The 18429-nt window shown below is 38.5% G+C and overlaps 1 protein-coding gene and 1 pseudogene across 3 annotated transcripts in view; one reads left to right on the forward strand and one right to left on the reverse strand.

Annotated features, from left to right (window-relative positions):
• The first annotated feature begins 2353 nt into the window (after nt 1–2353).
• LOC109561074 (high mobility group protein B1 pseudogene) lies at nt 2354–15473 on the forward strand (annotated as a pseudogene).
• A 510-nt stretch (nt 15474–15983) lies between these two features.
• The window catches only part of NME5 (NME/NM23 family member 5), a 29250-nt gene continuing 26804 nt past the window's right edge, over nt 15984–18429 (reverse strand). For all 3 annotated transcript variants that reach the window (XM_019964977.2, XM_019964975.2, XM_019964976.2), the window contains exon 6: nt 15984–16200. In XM_019964977.2, the coding sequence (XP_019820536.2) occupies nt 16187–16200 (14 nt within the window). In that variant the 3' untranslated portion in view covers nt 15984–16186. The remainder of the gene's footprint in view (nt 16201–18429) is intronic.

The following is an 18429-nucleotide window of genomic DNA, read 5'->3' on the forward strand; positions in this document are numbered from 1 at the left end:
CATCATAACCTGGCTTAAAAAGAAAACCACCAGTGTCCTAGAGCAGAGGTCTCCAGCCTCTAGGCTAATGCTTGATGATCTCAGGTGGGGCTGATGTAATAATAATAAAGTACACAATAAAGGTAATGTACTTGAATCACCTGAAACCATCCACCACACCTACAATCCACGGAAAAACTCTTCCACAAAACCAGTCCTTGTTGCCAGAAAGGTTGGGGACCACTATCCTAGTGAATATAGTCCCAATTCTCTGGCTTGACATCTCAAGTCTCCTAAATTTGACACAATCTTATTGTAAATATTGAAAAAAAAATTCCCATGAACATAATCTCATGAAAATCCAAAAAATTTAGAAATACACAGACCAAAAAGTGAGTAATAGTAATACCTACACTCCCTTCTCCTGCCGGCTTACCACCCTTCCCAGAGGTAACGCCTATTTTGCTTTTTCAATTTTATCCCTTGTTTCCTCAGTTTCAGCTAGACTAGGTTATGACAATTCTTGTATACACCATTTCCATGCAACTTCCATATCTCAGTTAAAACCATTTTCTTCTTTAAGGTCTATCTGCTCTTTGAAATTGCCTGCCTTGTATTTGATACAAACTAAATTTTACCGCCTATGATATCTAGACATTATGTACTTTTCTATGCCTCAGTGATAGAGCTGTCAAGTCTCCTCTTTGGAAGTAGGGCCTTGTTACCCCTCTTGGTGGCTCTGCCAGCCTCTCATGACACTGCCTTTGCTGGGTGATTTGTACAGGACATGGAATTTCAGAGACGAAAGAGACCTTAGCAGTCATCTCCTGTAAACCTCTCACTTCACAGAAGAGGAAAGAAATTCGCCCAAGGTCATTTGCCTAGTTAAATGTCAAGCTGAGGATAGACCTCAGGTCTTCTAATTTCAAATGTAATCAATTTCTAGGTCCTCTGCTCTTGGAGTTGGGGTTAGTGGTCCAAACTACTCTCAGGACCAATCAGCGGGGCAGTAACTTTAGACTGGTTAACTGATGGGGGGAGGGCTTGCATATGGTATGTGTGTGCTCAGTCACTCAGTCATGTATGACTCTTGGCAGTTTCATGGAATAGCCTGCCAGGCTCCTCTGTACATTATCCAGGCAAGAATACTGGAGTGTGTTGCCTCTATTCCAGAGGATCTTCCCGACCCAGGGATTGAACCTGTGCCTCTTGTATCTCCTGCTTTGGCAGGCAGATTATCATTAGTACCACCTGGGAAGCCCCTGTATATGGTATGTGATATTTAAAAAGAAAATGTTAAGTCTAAAGAGAATGAAAGAGAACATTTGAGGTTCTCAAACATACCGTTATCACTTGAGCCCAAGACAAAGGAAAAGGTCAGCCTATTCTCCCAGCTACATTAAGCTTCATGGTACGTACCCCTTCTCCTCTCCTTCATATTCACCTTAAATTGGCTTCACCTAGATAAAAATGTTGAAGGACACAAAATCAGAGTCACCTTGAATGCTGACATCTCTAGAAATCCAGTGCTCTTTCTATTGTCTCATACTTTATACATGCTATTCCAAGTATAATTGTAATTGTGCCTCCTTTCATTCCAGAAAGTGTACTGTTTGATGGCAATTATATAGTGCTCTTATTTATAACTCACTTCATGCATTCAATAAACATTTCTTGGTCACATACTCTGTTATAGGCATAGCACTAATGCGAGGGATAAAGAAGTTCATGACACTGACAAAGTCTCTGCCTTCATGGAACTAGCATTTTCATGGATGACACATACAATGAATAAGTTAAAAAAAAATAGGCTATCACAGATTGAGATAAGTGTCATGATGGAAATTGTAGGGCTCTTACAATAAGGCAGCAACATTTTAAGAAAAACTGGTCAGAGCTCTGTGAAGTTGACATTTAAACTCATACCCAAAGGAATTAATTGTAAGAGCTTTAAGAAAACATATTTCAGAGAGAAGCATTAACAAGCAGCAAGGCCCAAAGCAGAAAAGAGCTTGGGAAATTCTGAGAACTGATAAAAAGTTTGATATAACTGGAGAATGCTTTGCATGTGGTGACATGAGATGAACTTAGAAAAGTAAGCAGGGTCCAGATCATCCAAGACCCAGCTGGTCACAGTAAAATGTTTGAATTTTGTTCCAGAGAAATTGAAAGCCATTGAAAGATTTTAAGTTAGGGTGTGATAGGCTCCTATTTACCTTGTAAGAAAACTCATGCTGGCTACTGTATGGAAAATGAACCAGAGATGGTCAAGGGTGGAAGCCTGAAGACAAGGAGGCAGTTGTATTAAGCCAGGCAAGAGCTGATAGTGAAGTAGACTAAGGCAGGGATAAAGTGAACAGAGGCAAGAAGAAACATGGACAGTACAGATAAAAGAGGTAGCACCAATAAAGTTGCTGATGGACTGGATGTGATGGGTGAGAGAAGAAGGATCTAGGATGACCTTCAGTTTCCTAGCTTTAGTAACTGAGTGGCAGGTGGTGCCATTTACAGATACAGGCAAAATGAGGACCAGGTTAGGGATAATGGGAAGATGCAGATCAAGTGTTCCATTTCAAACACATTAACTTTACATTTTTTCTGAGACATTCAAGTGGAAATATTAAGCAGGCAATTGGCTATTAAGTCTGGGGAAAATGGCTAAATAAACTAGAGAAGAACTCTGAGAAGGAGATCCACATTCTGGAGTCACCAATACTGAAGCCATGGGAGTAAATGAGATTTCCTAAAAGGAGTAGGAAGTGAAGGGAAGAGGGCACAGGCCCAAGTCCAAAGAAACACCACGCCTCTCCCATTGTTGTCTACACGTGCCCAGGGAGTAACCTGAGCAACTGAACCTCTTTCTGATTTTGGGAATAGATAGGTACAGATTTGCTGGCAGGTAGAGAAATAGATGACCTCATCTTTGTGGGGAGCCTCCATCAATCTGTTCATTCAGTGAATGTCTTCTATGGACTGTGCCAGGTGCCTGTCTAGGAGGTACACAAGAAGGGACACAGTTCTTCCTGATCAAAAAGGAAAGCACACCTGTGCCTATAATAATGTGGTGTGATAAACAGGCAAATAAAAGTGTATACTTTTATTTGGGACAGTAGGAACATAGAGATGAAAGCAAGCCATCTCTGCCTGGCCCAGAACTGAAGAGAGCTCATCCTAGTGCGAGGAACTGAACATTATAAAGGTACTCTTAAGCCAGATAGACTTCCTCCCACCCTGGTTGTTGGCTTGTTTCTGTTTTGCCTTAAAACATATCTTGTACTTCCTAGAATCAAGATAAAATCGTGACAGGTTGGTAGGGTTAAGAAAGGATGTTTGGGTTGTCTGTCCTTTGACAACAGAGAGCAGTCCTTTCCAATGAGCCTCAGTCAGGTGTGTTGTTGGGGGCAGGGGTTAGAGGAAAAAGTGGAAGGAGAGAGTGGTTTATGGCTGTTCGCGGGGGAAAAAAAAAAGCAATAAAATACTTAACCCTGAGCTGCATAAGGGTCATAATCGGTATGATAAGCTATCATTTAACATGAGGAGGAAATTGAAGTTTCATTTCCTTGCTTTTGTGGCACCCCTTGAATTGGGCTGATGACACCATTCAGTCAGTCAGCGTGAGGCCTGCCTTACCAATTTTGTTTTGCAAAACAAAGCCAGTCACGGTCAAACTCAGTTGGTCAATTTCATAGATTAAGATGAGAGACCCCAGGAAAGCAAAACAGCTGGATTAGCTCTGGCTGGGAAACCACGGGTTAATCCTAGGCCAGCTTGGCAGGGAGCTCCATATGATCTTTCAGGCCCCTGGCACCCTCCCACCTCTTGCCCCTCAAGAGCTTCCCACATTCACCAGTGTCCTGGGGTTGACTCTAAACAATCTCCAGAATTTGAAGGGTAGGGCTGAGCTGAGGGTATGGATGCATTTCCCCCTTGTGTCATATGCTGACTGTCATCTTCTCATCCTGATTTCTCATATCCAGACTGGGTGGCATGGTGTGAGAGGGGAAAAAAAAAACCAGGCAGGAATCTATAGGAGCATAAACTGGGAAGAATGAAATTTTATTTAAAAATTAACAATAATACAAAATTTCTCTCAAATTCTGGGCTCCGATAGGTATACCTACTCACTCCACAACCTAAAGAAAATAGCAAGGATGAAATTTTTGTTAAAGTTCTAATGAACAGCCAGACATTTTTGTTGTCTCTAGGGCTAAGATGTTAGAAAAGAACTATTGATTCTCTTAGAGATGATTCCCATTCTGATTCCTCTCCATGTTCAGAAGTTGCTGAAAAATTGAGGCCACTTTGGAATACATCACATCAGGAGATTTTCAAAGTTCTTGTTTAGCTGAAATAATTCCATTTTCTCTTTTTCTGAATTCTGATATTTCTGGTGAAAAATCAATTCTACCAGTAATACATAAGGACTATCAAAAAGCCAAGAAAATCTGCACCTGCAATGAAGTTGCCTGAATAATAATGGGGTTTGTGTTCCAAAAGAGATTAAGGTAATGTTTAATTTTAGTTGCATGAAGGTTGTCTTACATTTTTCCAAAAGGATTTATTCCTGCAATTTTCTATGACAATCAACACAATTTAATTTTGAGGTAACCAAGAGAGGTAATTCAGTATTGTGAGAAAAGTGATGCTAATTTTGCCACAGATTTTACTGTAAAGCTATGCCACTTTCTCTGTTTCAAAATCTTTACTATAAAAAAGAAGGGAATTTGATTAGATTTTCATGAATTTTTTTTTTTCAAATTCTAAAATTTTATTTCTAGCCTCTAAATTTCTCTATTCTGACAGTTCTGGTCTTCATAAGATGTCCCATACCAATTGCCATACAGAATAAATTAGAATACCTTCTGGTTTCTAGAAACAGATAGCCTATAAAATAGCCAACAGTCAAATGTTCTTCATGTACATAGAGTCTTATGATTAGATTTTACTAATTTGAATTCTGTGCAGACAGAAGCTTCTTTGTACATTATATTTTACAGGGATTTACTATTAAATTACTACCACAAATAAGACAGCAAGTGGAGGTTTTTAACTGCTTATGACGATAATATTTTCAAGTGGTTCTTCTCCAGAGGCTCTTGGTATAATGAATAGCACTCTGGGTATGAGCCAGGAACCTGGATCACCAGCCATTAGCTTCATGTGTCACCTTGGGCAGGTCTCTTAGCTATTCTGAGCCTTGTTTGCTTTGATTATAAATAAAGGGATTGGATTAGGAGGTTTAAAATTAATTAGCAAAGGTTTTTGTTTTAAGCAGATAAACAAGAGCATGCAGTGATTAAGTATAAATAAAGGTACTGGTGCCTTAAGTATTACAGAGAATGAAAAGGAATTTGGAAGCACTTTCTGAGTGAAGGAGGAAGAGAACATATGACTGTTGGCCACAAAAAGCGATAGCATAAATGGAGTAAAACCCCAAGTTCCATTTCATTTATTTATACACAATAAATCCATTAAATGAATGAACTTGGTTTGTACACACACTTGGTTCACCCTATGAGAAAAATAAGAAGTTTCCCTTGTCTATGAAAAAGCACCATTAAATAATAAAAAGGTTTTAGAGGCAAATATAATTAAGTTCAAAACCCTGGCTCTAATAATTCCCAGATATGGCCTATATATCAAATCACTTTAACCTCAAGATTGTTGTAAAAATTAAATAGGATAACATAAGTGAAAAGTGCTTAGCACAATGCTTGGCACATAATAGGTAACAATAGATAGTAATCCTTCCATTAATGATGGGAACATAGTCCATACATAAGTTTAAAAAAAAAAAGACAAGGTAAAAAATAATAGCTAACTTTAACTGAGTGCTTACTCGGCGTCACGAGGCACTGTTAGGTAATTTTACATATATTATCACATTTAATCCTTAAAACAATCCTGGTAAGGTAGGTACTGCATGCAGGAGACCCAGGTTCGATCCCTGGATCAGGAAGATCCTCTGGAGAAGGAAATGGCAACCCCCTCCAGTATTCTTGCCTGGAGAATCCCGTGGACAGAGGAGCCTGGCAGGCTACAGTCCATGTGATCGCAAAGAGTCACACACAACTGAGCAACTAACACTTTCACTTTCAATGTAGGTATTATCATTAGCCCCAGTAGAGAGATGAGGAAGCAGACGCAGAGAGGTTAAGTAATTTTTCCCACAGTCACAGAACTAGGAAGTCATAATGGAGTTATGATATAAAACTGCTTTGCTGTTTATAAAGGCCAAATGCTAAATTATTTCACCATTATGTCCAGCACATTATATCAAAGTATATTATTACATGCCAGATAAGTCAGCAATTAAGCATGAGTAGTTTGTATGCACATGAGATAAGCACGCATTAGAGCAAAATTACAGGAAATTGTCTCCTAGGCTAGGAATCGTACAAGCCTAAAAGAACAGGAGAAACTCCAGTATCGTGATATAGGAGAGCAGAGTAAAGGAAGAGAATGGCTTTAGCAAATGAACAAAGTGAGTAATGAGCAATGTGAGCAAACAGATGACTGTAACTACAGCAGCAACCATAAGGCAGGTTCTGGGGAGACATGTTTTGAAAGATAAACTCTGACCAGTCTGTGGGAGTCCTGAATGCCAGATTAACAACTATAAAATACTTTTATAGCATATTATATACACACAAGATACTCAGTATTTTCTGTCACAACGCAGTGAAATTTAATTTCAAACAACTACTCATGGAGTAGGAAACCTGTTTTCTATATGGGCAATGTGTACATTCAACTCAGGTTCCCCTGATCAGTTAGAATAGGAAGAAAACATGCTGGCACACTGATTTTAACTCTTACTCTGCAATGTGTTTCAGAATTTCAAAATCTTTTAAAAATTCATATTAAGATATAACTGGCATATCAAAATCTTTATAGCGGCTTATGTAGAAGTCAGGAATACCAAACTCACTGATAAAGGTAAACGATCAAAAGGCTAGTTAAAAAGGAAGAAAAGTATTCTAAGAAGATACAAGGGCATGGAATCCAGTGAAAAGGCCAGCTCAGATGGCATAGGAGATCCCAGAGTCAGGCCTCAGACCCAGGTAACCACTGAAGAGCCAAGGACAGGTTGAGGGCATCCAGACCCACAGGAAGCTAAACAGAGGGTCTGGCTTCCTACATATAATACGGTGTTCAGATTGGGACCTACAATATGCATAACAGAAAGAGGAATATAACAATGTGATTTCATTAATGTGCCTAACGGCATCACATTTTGATTTAATTTAGCATATTATGTTTCTCACCACAAAGACTACAGTGGCTTCAAAGATTCCATTTTCTCAAACCACCCCTGAGAGGCATAAAGGAACTCATAATGGTGTGCTACTTATGTGTAGCACGTAAGTGCTGATCTTGTATCTCTGAAAGGTGCAAACAAGTTATAGACGAGAACTTGGGGGTCCTAGTAGATATAGTATTTTATTTTAATTGAAACTTTGAAAAGAAAGACTAAAGCTTTAAAATCTAAAAATTTTCATCGGGGATGTTTATTCTGTAGCTAGTCATCGGATGGTTAGAAGTTTGGCATGACTAATTCTTCACAGTCCATTTGCTAAATGACACTATAAAAGCAAGTACCACTGAAAAGGATGTGATGTTTCCAAAGCTTCAACCTCATTGTAGACTGACTGTTTTATATGGGTCCGTGGCTAACCATTTTATGGTGCAAGAGGCTCTAATCACATATATATGTTAAAGACACCTTGAAATGTTCTCACATTGTCAAGGACTAGGAAAAACTATATAAAGACCAGTGAGGTTGTCATCCTGGCTCTAACATAAAGGCCACCCAGAGGATCAGAATTTTATAATCCTGATTAAAATAAGATTTATTAACCCCTGAGATGCTTATTCTTATAAAATAAGCTTTACCCTCTCTCGCCTTGACATGTTCTCACATTGTTAAGGACTAGGAACACTATATAAAGACCAGCAAGGTTGTCATTCTGGCCCTAACATAAAGGCCACTCAGAAGGATCAGAATTTTATAATCCTGATTAAAATAAGATTAATCCCTGAGATGTTCTTATAAAATTTTAAAAATTTTATTCTAATAAAATAGCTTTACCCTCTCTACCCCCAAAATAGAAAACTTGTGGTGAAAAACAACTGGATCTTAGTAGAACAGTTGAGAATGCTTACTAAGTTCAGTAGGGCTGCTTCTAAACTAAAGTTGAACACTGAGAGATCCAAACAATGACAGAAAGTTTAAAGAAGGATCCAGAAATTCTCATTTAGATTGAGACACTGTTGGTAGCTGTGTCTTTTAAGGACTTTATCTAATTTGTCAATCTCATTGGCACCAAGTTGTTTCTACTATTCCCTTATTGTTCTTTTACTACCTGTAAGGTCTGTAGTGATTTGACAACACTAGGCTAACTAAGCAGAATTGTTTGAGAAAGAAAAAAGGGGGGAAATTTGAGGTTGCTTGATAGACCTGTGAAACCATAACTTTCCCAAGGAGCATTCCATCGCCACCTCAGCCAAGAAATGCAGATGAGGCAAGTGGGGGGAAAAAAGGAATTTTTTTATGGTTCTAGTGATGGGCTGTTGGTCGGATTAGCTGCCCATTTGTCTGCAAGCTGCTTTCTCCTCCCATTCCGAGCTCCCTGCCATCACAGTGCAGCTGCTGGCCAGGAAGCCTGAGGAAGGGGCTCCCTCTGGAGCTGATGGCAGTGGCACTTTGGAAAGTGCTGGCAGGGGGTGGGCTATAAAAAACAATTTGGTCTGGGAACAAAAGGCATCAATCTCAGCAGTGTCATCAACCCTTGAATGAGGGGAGAGAACTTTCTGGGTCACTTTGGTTGCAGGAATGGAACAGACATCATATTACTTAGTCATCTCCCCTTTCCAATGAACTAAAGAATCTAGTTAATAGGAAAGCTATGCAGAACTGCTCTACAATGATTTTTTTTTTCCTTTAGTCACATCCTTCAGTGAGGTGAAAGTTATCTTCCTTACAGTCTTTATCTGAAATTGCCAGAAATCACTAGACTCTACCTTTAGAAGTAAATTTCTCTATTAAAGGCTCTCATAAGTCTGGGGATTTCTAAGATTTAATTAACTTTTATAAAGCAATTATAGACCTTAAATGAAAGGCACAGAGTTAATATCAATTTAGTTGCTCAGTCATGTCCGACTCTTTGTGACCCCATGGGCTACAGCACGCCAGGCTTCCCTGTCCTTCACCAACTCCCAGAGCTTGCTCAAACTCAAGTCCATCAAATCAGTGATGCCATCCAACCATCTCGTCCTCTGTCGTCCCCTTCTCCTGCCTTCAATCTTTCCCATCATCAGGGTCTTTTCCAATGAGTCAGTTCTTCACATCAAGTGGCCAAAGTATTAGAGTTTCAGCTTCAGCATCAGTCCTTCCAAAGGTTAGTATAGTGAATGTTAGCACAATTAGTACAGTGAATGTTATTAGAAAGCGGACTAACAAAAATAAAATGAAGTCACTCAGACGTGTCCAACTCTTTGTGACCCTGTGGACTGTAGCCTACCAGGCTCCTCCGTCCATGGGATTTTCCAGGCAAGAGTACTGGAGTGGGTTGCCATTTCCTTCTCCAGGGGATCTTCCCGACTCAGGGACCAAACCTGGGTCTCCTTCATTGTAGGCAGATGCTTTACCATCTGAGCCACCAGGGAAACTTAACAAAAATAAGGAACTCAAGAAAAAGCACTTGAAGTCAAAGTAGCAGCAAACAAGGAAGAATTGAGCCATCTCTGAATGAAAACTCAAAGCTTAATCTAAATACTTTTATATAGAGTTAACTACAAGAAAGAAGGGGCAGTATTTCTGAGTTGGGAAAGTACTTCTTGAGAGTAACTGTTCACAGTTCACAGACTTCCCTGGTGGTACAGTGGATAAGAATCTGTCTGCCAATGCAGGGAATGTAGGTTTGATCCTTGGTCCCAGAGGATTCCATATGCCTCGCCACAACTACTGAGCCAGCATGCTACAACTACTGAAGCCTGTGCGCCTAGAGCCTGTCCTCCGTAACAAGAGGAACCACCACAAAGAGAAGCCTTTGCACCACAATGAAGAGTAGCCCCCACTGACTGCAGAGAGAAAGCCCAAGCAAAGCAATAAAGACCCAGCACAGCCATAAAGAAAGAAAGAAAATTATATATGAAAAGTGAAAATGTTGCGCCTAACTCTTTGCGACCCCATGGACTGTGTAGCCCACCAGGCTCCTCTGTCCATGCAATTCTCCAGGCAAGAATACCTGAATGGATAGCCAGTCCCTTCTCCAGGGATCTTCCTGACCTAGGGATCAAAACTGGGTCTCCCGCACTGCAAGCAGCTTCCTAACTAGCTGAGCCACCAGGGAAGCCCAAAATTTTATTTATATATATATATATATATATATACACACACACACACATACATACACACACACATATATATATACAAGTAACCGTGACACTTTCCAATCAAGTTGAACTGTGTCACCCTTAAGCTACGGCAGATAAACTATTGCCCTGGGTTTTCCAAGCACTAGTTTACTTTTCAAAACCCTTCACATAGAAGCTGAGGTAGGTACACCCAGGTTAGACATGTACCATATTTCTCAGCAAAGTTTAAGAAGACCGTGAAGGGTGTGTATGTGTTGGCAGCAGGGGTTGCGTAGGGTAAGGGGAGGCACTTCTACTGCTATTTAATCTCAAGTCATAAAGAGAACTGCATACTTGCTTGCTTGCTTTTATGGTCTTTTTGAGTCCTAGAGAAAGGAACTAAATGAAGTTGTGTACCTTGATTAATAAGAATATCACACTATCATTCAAGATAAATGCATTAAATTACTTAAATTACCATTACTTAGTAACAAATGTGTACACAGGACTTTGGTATTACCTTGCAGGTTATGTCAGAAGGCAGTCTTCTCATTTTTCTTATTCACTCTATGTTACACTTTCTAGTTCTGATCTATGAAATAATGACCTCAAACATGTCCAAAATTTTAAAATCCTATGGCTAACTACATTGTTTTCCATCTATATGTATTTGTTTTTTCCCAAAACATGTCTCAAATTAAGTTTCTCTATTTTTTTCTTCCACTTAAAAAACAAAATAAATGGCAGGTCTGGGGACTGAAGATGGCTTCCAGTATAGAATTTTTCTGCCATATACAATGCAGCCACTTTTTTGCACAAGAGGAGGCTCTTGTGGGGGAAATAACCTCCTGAAGCTGGAATCTCATTGTAACAAATTATTTGCTTTTTCCTATATGCTCTTGGCCATTGTTCAAAATATAGCCATCCACTATTTATCTGTATTTTTAAGATTTTTAGCTTGTCTTTCCAACATGAGTGTTAAAGGTATTTTGAAATACAGTGTACATACCAGTTCCAGGAGGAATATGTCCCAAAACTCATATAAACATCAGGACCGAAACTTGTAAAGCATCTTGGTCGTACATATACCTTGAAGATAGTCTATTAATAAGGAAGTGTTGCTAACCCTATTAATGTTGCAACCAGTAAGGCACCTATCTTTCCAAACCTTTTTTAAAAATGACAAAAGCAGTAATATGAACATTGTAGAAAATTTTAAATATAGCTAAACAAAAATAAGAAAAAAAAACACAACATTATATTACCACCATCCAGAGATTATACAGTAACATTTGAATGGGCATCCTTCTACAACTTAATCCACACATATGCACATATATGTATTTCTTTATCAAAGTGAGACTACTCTGTACATATTGCTTTGCAATATGTTTCTTCAGTTAACAATCTTTACCTTTTGAACACATTTTCATCTAATACTTAATCTAGATTCAAATCTTCCAGTTGTCTCAAAAATGTCCTTTGCCCCTTGTCTGCCTAAATGAGGGTTCAATCTAGAAACAAGTGTTGATTCTGATTATGGATCTTACATCTCTGTTAATCTAAAAGAGTCCCATTTGTCCTAACACCAATTTGTTGAAAGACCGGGGCCTCTGTCCTACAGAACATCCCATCTTGTAAATTTTTGCTTCTTTATGGTATTCTTTAGATGACCACATTATTTCCTACTACTGTAAGAAGGTTGGTTGACCTAAAGGCTAGATAATTTTAAGGTACACATGTCTGGCTAGAACATATCATAAATGATTAGTATGTTTCATGTGTGTATCTAATCAAGAGCTATATAGGATCTGAATGTTTCCCTATCAAGAATGTGAAAAACAGACCACTAGATTTTGATGATAATAGATCTTTCCCCCTCAACTTCATTTGTGAATAGTTTTAAAGCACGGAAAAATGAAAATAATACTAGGATGCCCACCAACTATACTGAATAATTGTTAATATTTTGCTAACTTTATCTTTACATGTATAAAAATAACTCTTGCTGAATCATGTGAAAATAAGTTGCAAATATAAAACAATTTACCCCTAAATATTTCAGAATGCATTCACCTAAAGATAATGACATACTCTTTTCATGCTCATATAATTTTGACTCTTTGAAATTTGGCAATTATTTCCTAACATCACCTATCATTTCCAAACCTAAACCTCCTTAATTGTCCCCTAAAGGTCTTTTATTGATTTTTAAAACCAGTATCCAGCCAAGATCTACTCACTGCTTTTGGTTAAGGTATCTCTTTGGTCGCCCTCATTTCCATCTTCAGAAGATGTGATGGAATTCCAGTTGAGCTATTTCAAATCCTGAAAGATGATGCTGTGAAAGTGCTGCACTCAATTTGTCAGCAAATTTGGAAAAGTCAGCAGTGGCCACAGGCCTGGAAAAGGTCAGTTTTCATTCCAATCCCAAAGAAAGGCAATGCCAAAGAATGCCCAAACTACTGCACAATTGCACTCATCTCACACGTTAGTAAAGTAATGCTCAAAATTCTCCAAGCCAGGCTTCAGCAATACATGAACCGTGAACTTCCTGATGTTGAAGCTGGTTTTAGAAAAGGCAGAGGAACCAGAGATCAAATTGCCAACATTCGCTGGATCATCGAAAAAGCAAGAGAGTTCCAGAAAAACATCTATTTCTGCTTTATTGACTATGCCAAAGCCTTTGACTGTGAGGATCACCACAGACTGTGGAAAATTCTTCAAGAGATGGGAATACCAGACCACCTGACCTGCCTCTTGAGAAATCTGTATGCTCGTCAGGAAGCAACAGTTAGAACTGGACATGGAACAACAGACTGGTTCTAAATAGGGAAAGGAGTACGTCAAGGCTGTATATTGTCACCCTGCTTATTTAACTTATCTGCAGAGTACATCATGAGAAACGCTAGGCTGGATGAAGCAAAAGCTGAAATCAAAACTGCTGGGAGAAACATCAATAACCTCAGATATGCAGATGACACCACCCTGATGGCAAATAGTGAAGAAGAACTAAAAGGCCTCTTGATGAAAGTGAAAGAGGAGAGTGAAAAAGTTGGCTTAAAGCTCAACATTCAGAAAACTAAGATCATGGCATTTGGTCCCATCATTTCATGGCAAATAGAGGGAGAAACAGTGGAAACAGTAGCTGACTTTATTTTTGGGGGGCTCCAAAGCCACTGCAGATGGTGACTGCAGCCATGAAATTAAAAGACACTTACTCCTTGGAAGGAAAGTTATGATCAATCTAGACAGCATATTAAAAAGCAGAGACATTACTTTGTCAACAAAGGTCAGTCTAGTCAAGGTTATGTTTTCCAGTAGTCACGTATGGATGTGAGAGTTGGACTATAAAGAAAGCTGAGTACCGAAAATTGATGCTTTTGAACTGTGGTGTTGGAGAAGACTCTTGAGAGTCCCTTAGACTGCAAGGAGATCAACTAGTCCATCCTAAAGGAGATCAGTCCTGGGTGTTCATTGGAAGGACTGATATTGAAGCTGAAACTTCAATACTTTGGCCACCTGATGCAAAGAGCCGACTCATTTGAAAAGACACTGATGCTGGGAAAGACTGAGGGCAGGAGAAAGGGACGACAGAGAATGAGATGGTTGGATGGCATCACTGACTCAATGGACATGGGTTTGGGTAGATTCCAGCAGTTGGTGATGGACAGGGAGGCCTGGTGTGCTGTGGTTCATGGGGTCACAAAGAGTCGGACACAACTGAGTGACTGAACTGAACTGAACTGAGTTCAGCAGTGTGCACACTGAGCAACAAGAGCAGCACCACCAAGTTCCTTCCTAAGGAACTACACTAGCATCCCAGCATCAAGCCAGCATAGCTTTTAACTGTCAGTGAGCATCTGGGCTTTATCTCAGTTTACTTTGTGCTTCAGTTAACAAGATGTGAACAAACTAAGGTAACTGAGTCTTCTATCTACATTCTTTCTGCTTATGAGAGATTTCATAGGAACACTCTACTATTGGATAGTAGAAACTGAAAGTTGCTCAGTTGTGTCTGACTCTGCAACCCCATGGTCTGTACAGTCTATGGAATTCTCCAGGCCAGAATACTGGAGTGGGTAGCTTTTCCCTTCTCCAGGGGATCTTCCCAACCCAGGGATCAAACCCAGGTCTCCCGCATTGCAGGCAGATTCTTCACCAGCTGAGCCACCAGGGAGGCCTACGAATACTGGAGTGGGTAGCCTATCCGTTCTCTAGTGGATCTTCCCAACCCAGGAATAAAATTTGGGTCTCCTGCATTGCAGGTGGATTCTTTACCAACTGAGCTATCAGGCACGCCCATAGGATAGCAAAAGAAAACTGTAATTACTTATATACTTAACATTTTTTAAACTAATCTTTCTGAACTATGCATTAATTATGCATGTAAATACAGAATATAGGCTAGGGAAAATATAACTAAAATGCCACATTTTCTCAAAATTAAAAAATAATAAGCAATATCTTACATCAGCCTTCTATTACTTAATACTACGTCACTGTTAAAATCATATCTTAAATTGAAAGCCATTGCAAGAAAATGACCTCCATAAAGACAGCATGAGGGGAAGGGAGAGCCAGACGGGCATTGGATGACTTTGAGACTCAGGGAGGAAAAATTACTAAACATGGGAAATGATGCCCTAAGAGACCACAAAGCACCATCATAAGCATTCTTTGGGCAAACTTGCCAGAAGGAGCACAAGTACCCAGTCACCTTCTCAGAGTTTTCCAAAAAGTGCTCAGAGAGATGGAAGACCAAGTCAGTTGAAAAAGAAAATTTTGAAGGCATAGTAAAGGTAGACAAGGCCTTTATAACAGAGAAATGAAAACCTACATTCCTCCTAAAGGAGAAACAAAAAAAGAAGCTCAAGGATCCCAATGCATACAAGAGGCTGCCTTCAGTTTTTCTCCTGTTCTTCCAAACCAAAAGAGAATATCCCAGCATACCCATTGGCAATGTCGCAAAGGAACTGGCAGAAACATGGAACAGCATTTCAGCAGATGACAAGAAGCTTTATGAAAAGAAGGCTGCTAAGATAGAGAAAAAACATGGAGCAAAAAAGATAGTCATCAAGGCGGAAAAGAAGGATTAGAAAGAGAAGGAAGTTGAAGATGATAATAATAAGTAAGTTGATTCTAGTTTCCTGCTTGTCTAAAAGCATTTAACCTCCCTGTGCACAACTCACTCTTTCTAAAGAAAAAAGAACTGTAAAGCTGTACAAGACTTGGTTTTAAACTGTATAGTGCCTTTTTCTATATAGTTAACATACTACCAAATGTGTCTTTAGCTAGCCCTGCCCTGGTGGTATTTTCAATAGATACTAATTTTGCCTCATGTATTATGCGAGTTGTATTAATAAATTGGCAAAGAAATGTAAAGTAGGTTCTTGTTGGTGCACAAAAAATATCAATTTTACATAGGGATGGTAGTTTTACCATCTTCAATTGTCTCTGATGCATCCTATATGAATTATTGTTCTCTTAACTGAACACCACTTTGTAACTGCAAAAATAAAAAGTTGCCATTGTTTTATTGACATTCTAAGTGCTTCTCATATTAATACCATTTTCATATTAGAAAAAGATAATACCCCAAACTAATGTTTTATCTGAGATAATGTTACCTGCTGCACAAAATAGATTTTTTTTAAAATTTATTTTTAAGAAATAATTTCACATGTAGTTACATAAACCCTTAGGAGTTACTTTTTTAAGTAGAAGCATGACTTTTATAGTAAGACAGCTCATGATTTGTTCTTTGAGGGTTTTATTTTAATAAGATTATTCTGCAACTGGATGATGACACAGTTTAGGTTTGTTGGGATTATTTTTCAGCAGCCAATCAGCTAGCCAAATCTATGGAAAAGAAAAAAAAATCTTTATGTTAATTAATGTTCACATACTTTCTTCAATATATACTCTATCAATTTAAAACAGTTTCCAAAATCACTTTAGGAATAATAAGAAAATGACCACTAAAAATTGAAACAATAAGTATTACATTAGGCAATACTGTCAAGCATAGATCCAAATTGGAAAGGAAGGTAAAACTATGTTCACAGATAACATGACCCTTGTATATACAGGTATAATATTCCTCCACCAGTTTATTGTACTTTGCAGATACAGCTTTTTTCTTTACAAATTGAAGGTTTTTGAGCCCTCTGCATTGAGCAAGATTAGCAGCACCATTTTTCCAAGAGCAACTGCTCACTTTATGTCTCCATGTCTTTCTGTGTCTGCTAATTCTATAATATTTCAAACATTTTCATTATTGTTAGATTTGTTATAATGGTCTAGGGCTTCCCAAGTAGAGTGGTGGTAAAGAACACACCTGCCAATGCAGGAGACATAAGAGACGTGGGTTCCATCCCTGGGTCAGGAAGATCCCCCAGAGGAGGAAATGGCAACCCACTCTAGTATTCTTGCCTGGAGAATCCCATGGGCAAGAGGACAAAGGAGCCTGGTGGGCTACAGTCCATAGAGTCACAAAGAGTCAGACACAACGGAAGTGACTTAACACACATGTAGTGGTCTATGATCAGTGATCTTACTGCAAAATAATCATGACTCACTGAAGGCTAGGATGATGGTTAACATTTTTTTAGATTAAGTTACACACATTGTCTTTTTTAAGATATAATATTATTGCACACTTAATAGACTACAGAATAGTGTAACCCTTTTATATATGCATGGGGAAACCAAAAAACTTGTATGACTTGCTTTACTGCAATACTTGCTTAACTGTCGTGGTCTGGAACCTAACTGGCAACATCTCCATGGTATGCCTGTATAAAAAATTCCAAAGAATCTAAGAAAGCTACTAGAGCCAATAAATGAATATGGCAAAGTTGCAGGTTACAAGATCAATACACAAAATCAGTTGTGTTTCTACATATCAACAATGAATGATTCAAAAAGGAAATTAAGAAATCACTTTCATTTATAATAGCCTTGAAAAAATATCTAGGATAAATTAATCAACCTGTGTCCTGAAAATCATAAAACATTGCTGAAAGAAACTGAAAAGATCTAAATAAATGATAAGACATCTCATGTTCATGGATAGAAAGATTTAATAATGTTAAGATGCTAAGATGTCAATGCTACTCATAGTGATCTACAGATTCAACACAATTCGCATCAAATTTCCAACTGCTGTTTTTGCAGAAATGGAAAAATCAATCCTTAAATTCATATAGAATTTCAAGGAGCTCCAAATAGCTAAAAAAGTCATGAAAGAAATCCAATTGAAGAATTTTCCAATTTTGTTCTTCCCAATTTTAAAATCTTCTATAAAGGTACAGTGATCAAGACAATGAGGTATATAGATATACATACAGATCAATGGAATAGAATTGAGAGTCAGAAATAAACCCATATATATAATCAACAGATTTTTGACAATGGTTCCAAGCCCATTCAATGGAGAAGATACAGTCTCCTCAACATATGGTACTTAGAAACTGGATTTCCATAGGCAAAAAATGAAGTTGACCCCTATCTCACTTAATATAAAAAATTAACTCAAAGTTTATCAATAACATAAATATAAGAGTTAAACTCATTAAAATCTTAGAAGAAAATAAAGGAATAAATCTTTATGACCTTGAATTTGGCAATAGATTCTTAGATATGACACCATAAGCATAAGCAAAAAAAAAAAAGGTAAATTAGAGTTTATCAAATATTCACAACTTTCATGTATCAAAGGACATTATCAACCAAGTGAAAGGACATGGGGCTTCCCCTAGTGGCTCAAAGTGAAGAATCGGCCTGCCAGTGCAGGAGACATGGGTTCGATCCCTGATCTGGGATGATGCCACATGCTATGAAACAACTAAGCCTGTGTGCCACAACTATTGAGCCTGTGCTCCAGAGCCTGGGAACTGCAATTACTAAGTCCACGTGCCACGACTACTGAAGCCCGAGCACCCTAGGGCATGGTGCCTAGACAAGATAAGCCATCGCAATGAGAAGCCCTTGTACTGAAACTAGAGAGTAGCCCCCTCTTGCTACTAGAAAAAAGCCCACACAGCAAAGAAGATCCAAAAATAATAAATAAAATTATTATTTTTTAAA

This window comes from Bos indicus, chromosome 7 (assembly GCF_029378745.1).
Source record: "Bos indicus isolate NIAB-ARS_2022 breed Sahiwal x Tharparkar chromosome 7, NIAB-ARS_B.indTharparkar_mat_pri_1.0, whole genome shotgun sequence".
NCBI classification, from domain to species: domain Eukaryota; kingdom Metazoa; phylum Chordata; class Mammalia; order Artiodactyla; family Bovidae; genus Bos; species Bos indicus.